At 45.4% G+C, this 5991-nt stretch overlaps 1 protein-coding gene across 2 annotated transcripts; it reads left to right on the top strand.

Moving 5' to 3' along the window:
* The first annotated feature begins 2155 nt into the window (after positions 1 to 2155).
* LOC109769919 (iron-phytosiderophore transporter YSL15) lies at positions 2156 to 5594 on the top strand. 2 transcript variants are annotated; one of them, XM_020328623.4, is made up of 8 exons: positions 2156 to 2356; positions 2470 to 2892; positions 2983 to 3152; positions 3528 to 3625; positions 3742 to 3876; positions 3968 to 4157; positions 4264 to 4381; positions 4469 to 5594. In XM_020328623.4, exons 2-8 carry the CDS (start codon positions 2499 to 2501, stop codon positions 5398 to 5400), a joined length of 2037 nt encoding a protein of 678 aa, XP_020184212.1. In that variant the 5' UTR covers positions 2156 to 2356; positions 2470 to 2498; the 3' UTR covers positions 5401 to 5594. The 2 variants fall into 2 exon arrangements, with proteins under 2 accessions (XP_020184212.1, XP_020184211.1); XM_020328622.4 differs by having other exon boundaries at positions 2178 to 2356; positions 2473 to 2892.
* The last annotated feature ends 397 nt before the right edge of the window (positions 5595 to 5991 follow it).

Below are 5991 nucleotides of genomic sequence, written 5' to 3'. Positions count from 1 at the left end.
TGACTCTGTGGGCTATCTGGGCAGCGAGGCGGAAGGCCATTCATGAAGGAATTTTTTAAAGCCCACATGCGATCATGTCTTTTGTCGACAGGTACATCGATGAACTTGAGGTAATCAATGGGAGACAGGAGCCGGCAAGGACCGAACCCAGGGTGGTAATCATCGGCGGCAGGAAACCAAAAGCCCCTCCAGCGGGCTATGCCAAAATTAACGTAGATGCGGGGTGCAGAACAGGAAGCAGGGGGACAGCTGCAGCGGTATGCAGAGATAACATGGGGACGTTCCTCGGAAGTTCGGCTCTAGTCATCAGAGGAGTGGATGACCCTGCGACTCTAAAGGCAATTGCGTGCTGGGAAGCCCTGGCGCTCGCAGCTGATCTTCATTTAAATCAGTTTGTCATATCTTCTGATGCAAAGGAGGTGGTGAGTGCTATCCACAACGACAGTAGCGGTCCTTATGGAGCTATCATTAAGGAGATCAGAGTCCAACAATTATCTTTTCATTGTAATTTTCGTTTTGAAGGTCATTTGAACAATTTAGAAGCTCATAGATTAGCCAAGCATTCTCTTTCCTTGGGTCTGGGGCGCCATGTTTGGCTAGGCCAACCCCATGACCTGAACTGTATTCCACTTCATATGGTTTTTGATGAATAAAGCTTGGTTATTTCCCTTAAAAAAATTGATGTGGGAGCTACCCTGATCGAACGTCAGCGCCATATTGGAATCCTTTTTATTTTGTGCAGCATTGGTTGAGGTTACCAAAAAAATAATAAACAGAAAACCAATGGCGGGGAGGAAAAAACCTAGAAAGAAAGTGAGACGAACCTACCAACTCGATAAAGGAGGGAGGTCCTTGTAAATAGGAATCCTAGCGAAGTCAGCAGCCCCGGGTTATTCGGCTAATCCAATATTCTGGACTTTCTAGATTGCGCAAATATGGATCATTGGCAGCCGCTTCTTTTCTTTGACCGAATCTCGTGTTCCCTTTGCACCCAGCGGCAAGATTATTGCTCACACACCACCACTACTTTTCTTACTCCTTTGCAACTCCTGCTTAGTGCTTGGTGCCTAAACTTGTGTTTTTTTTTGCGGGTGACTAAACTTGTGTTTTTGACAAGCCCTTGCTGCTTAAACTGAAGGATACTGTATTTCTTTTAGCCAGGGTCAACTGGAGCACAGCATATTGTACGTGCCAAAGTTGTCATCGCATAGGTAAGGCACAAAAAGCGGCATGAAGCAGGCGTATTGTTGTGCTGTATCTTCTACAGGGAAATACAGTACCAATTCCAAGCTGCCTAAATGAACATTGTTTTCTCTCGTTGACTTGCTAAAATCTACTGTTCTTTTATTCGTCACATTATTCTCTTTGACAACTGATTGGGTGTGAACTTTTTATGGCTGAATCGTATCGATGTCGACGTTAAGCGTCAACTAAATCTCCCTTTATCAAAAAAAGTTCTAGTATTTCGAAACATGTCAAAATTTAGAAATGCAAACCGAGCTCAGTTACAATTCGGATGCAAGAACAACTTTCGGTTGCTTCGAGAGAGCTGGTTTCTCCAGCTAATTAAACGAAGTCACACAAACACTAGTTTTTTTAATTTGTATGCTTAAAAGAATAGTCCCTTTTTTTTAGCCCGAAATAGTCCCTTTTTTGCATGAACACAATACATTCTTCAGTTCTTTTATGGATATGAGGCACCGGCACTTCTGATATTCCAGCATGATCAATAGGTGATTTTCCCTAATACATGTCATTAGCTCCATGTCCAAGGAAGTCGTGATCCATTAATTACTTTGGGAATGAAGCTTACGGCATGATGGCACGAAAAGTGCCGCCACTGATAGCCCCCCTCTGGCTGTCTTCCTTCCTTCTCTGTTCCTTTCTTTAACAACTCTCTTTGAGTCCGACAGCTTATAGTACACAGTTCTTTTTTGAAGGGAGTCTTGGTACACACTGACACGACAGTTTCCTACTAGTTTATCAGTGATCCAGAGTCAAAGGAACCCGCGATATGACATCCCGTAACACTGCCGATCAGCTTCGGATGGATCACCGAGGTACTGTAAATCAGGGCCGCAGCTACATCATCTGTAGTACTTGGTCAGGAACATCCGCTTACACCATGAATAAAACAGTACATGAAAAAGTAAGAGGGTGGACTTTTCCCAATGATTCTCTCTATATAAACCGTGGCATCGGCCATGATTAACATCACAATCTCACCCCAAAAGCACACGGTTGCAGCTCGCCTCGTGGGCGGAAACGGGGTACGACTTCCTGGAAGCTGCAGCCTCGAGTGATTCTTCTTCCACAGTACAGTGATCAGTCGAGCCGTACGACCTTGACCGTTGAGGCGAGCGATGCTCCCTGCTAGTTCTTGCTCGAAAATGCTGGGCAGAATTTGGTCTTGGTGAAGAAGGATTTATTTTCATTCTTGTTTAATTTGGTTTCATGCTCCGATGGCAGCAGCTGCGGAGGCAAGGAGCAGAGTCGCCATGGACGTCATCGCGCCGGACCGCACCAAGATCGCGCCGGAGATCGAGAAGGACGAGGCCCTGGAGGGCGACAGGGAGTCGGACCCCGCGCTGGCGTCGACGCGCGAGTGGCAGTTCGAGGCCATGCCGCGGTGGCAGGACGAGCTGACGGTGCGGGGCATGGTGGCGGCGCTGCTCATCGGGTTCATCTACACCGTCATCGTGATGAAGATCGCGCTCACCACCGGGCTGGTGCCCACGCTGAACGTCTCCGCCGCGCTGCTCTCCTTCCTGGCGCTCCGCGGGTGGACGCGCCTGCTGGACCGCTTCGGCATCGTGTCCCGCCCATTCACGCGGCAGGAGAACACCATCGTCCAGACCTGCGGCGTGGCCTGCTACACCATCGCGTTCGCCGGTTAGCACCGCATCATTCCTGGTCATGCCATGACGCCAGTCTCTGTAGTATAGTTCTTGATTGATTGGTGTTTGTGACTGGGCGCTGCAGGTGGGTTCGGGTCAACCTTGCTGGGCCTGAACAAGAAGACGTACGAGCTGGCCGGAGACTCGCCGGGCAACGTGCCGGGAAGCTGGAAGGAGCCAGGGATAGGCTGGATGACGGGATTCCTCCTTGCTTGCAGCTTCGGGGGCCTCCTCACCTTGATTCCCCTCAGACAGGTCTCTTTCTTCCCTTCCGTTTTCCCAACCTTTTTGTGTGCAATGTGTTACGATATACTACTAGTAGTACGTTACATTAAATTAGCTCATCCACACCGGATATATATGCACGGTTGTATTTTAATAAGTTTAGAACGGATACAAATTTAAGAAGATAACACAATCCGTTACACGTTAGACAATTGCGCCTGGTTTTCATTTTCTTTTTTCTAAAAAAATATTCTGATATATTCATCTTCAATCATGACAGTACAACAAACATCAGAAATAATAAAAATTACATTCAGATCCGTTGACCACCTAGCGACGACTACAAGCAGTGAAATTCGGTTTTCATCCGTTTGGCCACTTAATGATTTGACATAATGTGTTCAGGTATTGGTCGTTGACTACAAATTAGTTTACCCAAGTGGGACTGCAACTGCTATCCTTATAAATGGGTTTCATACCGATGTAGGGGACAAGAATTCAAGGTATGTACATTGTGACTTAGTTATGCTCGTTGCATTGTCCTTTCAATCATTAAACCGAGCAATTTGTAGTGAGTTTTTGACCTGTATGAATTAATCTTACCTTCTACGCATGACAGGAAGCAAATCCGTGGATTCCTGAAGTACTTTGGGGGTAGCTTTCTATGGAGTTTCTTCCAATGGTTCTACACCGGGGGAGATGCATGTGGATTTGTTCAGTTCCCTACTTTCGGTTTGAAGGCCTGGAAGCAAACGTAATTCTTTTGACTTGTTGCTTCTCATTGTGGATTGCCACAATTTTTGGCATGTGATCTCTTAACTCAAAGCTTATTATTTGTGTTTCAGATTCTACTTTGACTTTAGCATGACATACGTTGGTGCCGGGATGATTTGCCCACATATAGTAAATATCTCTACCCTCCTTGGTGCAATTATCTCATGGGGAATAATGTGGCCACTCATTAGTAAACACAAGGGGGATTGGTACCCTGCAAAAGCACCAGAAAGCAGCATGAAAAGTTTGTACGGTTACAAGGTATCTACCACAACTCTCTTTTTTCCTTTAGTTACAATCACATAAATTAATAGCATGCCGTAATGAAAACTTGCATGTCACTGACCATGATTTCGTCACCACCCAGGCCTTCATATGCATAGCTCTCATCATGGGGGATGGCATGTACCACTTCATAAAAATTGTTGGCATCACTGCTGTGAGCATGTATCGACAATTTAGTCGCAAGCAGGTTGACAACAAAGGTAAGCACAAAGGACAACATAAAATTCAGTGCATCACCAATCAAGAAATGAGTTTTTTTTTTCTAATGTTGAGCGAATGAATTGCAGCAAAAAATGTGGACGATACACTCTCACTTGAGGAATTTCAACGCCAGGAGATCTTTAAGAGAGGCCATATCCCCTCTTGGATGGCATACACCGGTTATGCCTTGTTTAGCGTTCTTGCAGTGGTTACCATACCAGTAATGTTCAAACAAGTGAAGTGGTATTATGTTGTTATAGCCTATGTCGTTGCCCCCATGCTTGGATTCGCTAATTCCTATGGTACGGGGCTTACCGACATCAACATGGGCTATAACTATGGCAAGATTGCTCTCTTTGTCTTTGCGGGATGGGCCGGCAAGGATAATGGTGTCATTGCAGGCCTTGTTGCTGGCACCCTAGTCAAGCAGCTGGTGCTTATCTCAGCCGATTTGATGCAAGATTTCAAGACGGGTTATCTCACTCAAACATCACCAAAATCGATGATGATTGCACAAGTTATTGGAACAGCCATGGGTTGCATTATCTCCCCCCTCACGTTCATGCTCTTCTACAAGGCATTTGATATTGGTAACCCAGATGGTACTTGGAAGGCACCTTATGCACTCATATACCGCAATATGGCAATACTTGGTGTGGAGGGCTTCTCAGTGTTACCGAAGTATTGCATTGCAATATCTGGCGGATTTTTCGCATTTGCGGCAATTTTCAGTATAGCAAGAGATGTCATGCCACACAAGTATGCGAAGTATGTGCCCCTACCAATGGCAATGGCAGTTCCATTCCTTGTAGGTGGGAGCTTTGCTATTGATATGTGCCTCGGGAGTTTGATAGTTTTTGCATGGACCAAGATAAACAAGAAGGAGGCTGGCTTCATGGTGCCCGCAGTTGCATCCGCTTTGATATGTGGGGATGGCATATGGACGTTTCCTGCTTCAATACTTGCTCTTGCCAAGATTAAACCACCAATTTGCATGAAGTTTCTACCTGCTGCCTAAACAACCAAAAAGTGTGCTAGGTGACCAAAGATGCATTGAATTTCCATAGTTGTGCCTCCCTGAACTATATTTGTAATGTGTTGTTTTATTCAGGATGCTTCGGTACTCGAGCTGTCTAGAGATGATAGAGTGGTGTGTGGTTTTACAATATTACAACTAGATGAATTTCCCCTTTTATTGATATTTCTTGTGATTATAACTTTAATCGGGTGTGCCTATTAAGTTGGCGTGAATACATAGTATGTACTTTGTGCTTGTACATTTGGAACTTGATATTTCTCTTAGTATATGACCCGCACAAGTATAAATCTTGGTTTTACTTATTGATGCACAGAGTACAGCTAAGCATGTAAATGATACTCATTCAGATTTCGCCTTGTTGTAACTCCCAACCATAGCCGCCACAACATCCCTACACGCCATTGCCACAGTCGCACTCCTCTTTCCCATCTGGCGGCCTCGACGACTACAAGAGGAGTGGGTATCCGCCTATCTCCTTATGTTTTTGTTCCCTAGTGACATCGACAAGGTGGCAACGACGATGGTGTGTTGGAATAAGATCTCTCCCTACCCCAACGGCTTTTGATCCAA

Source organism: Aegilops tauschii, chromosome 6 (assembly GCF_002575655.3).
Source record: "Aegilops tauschii subsp. strangulata cultivar AL8/78 chromosome 6, Aet v6.0, whole genome shotgun sequence".
NCBI lineage: Eukaryota > Viridiplantae > Streptophyta > Magnoliopsida > Poales > Poaceae > Aegilops > Aegilops tauschii.
The sequence above is the reverse complement of the archived record's forward strand: the minus strand, read 5'-3'. Positions and strand labels throughout refer to the sequence as shown.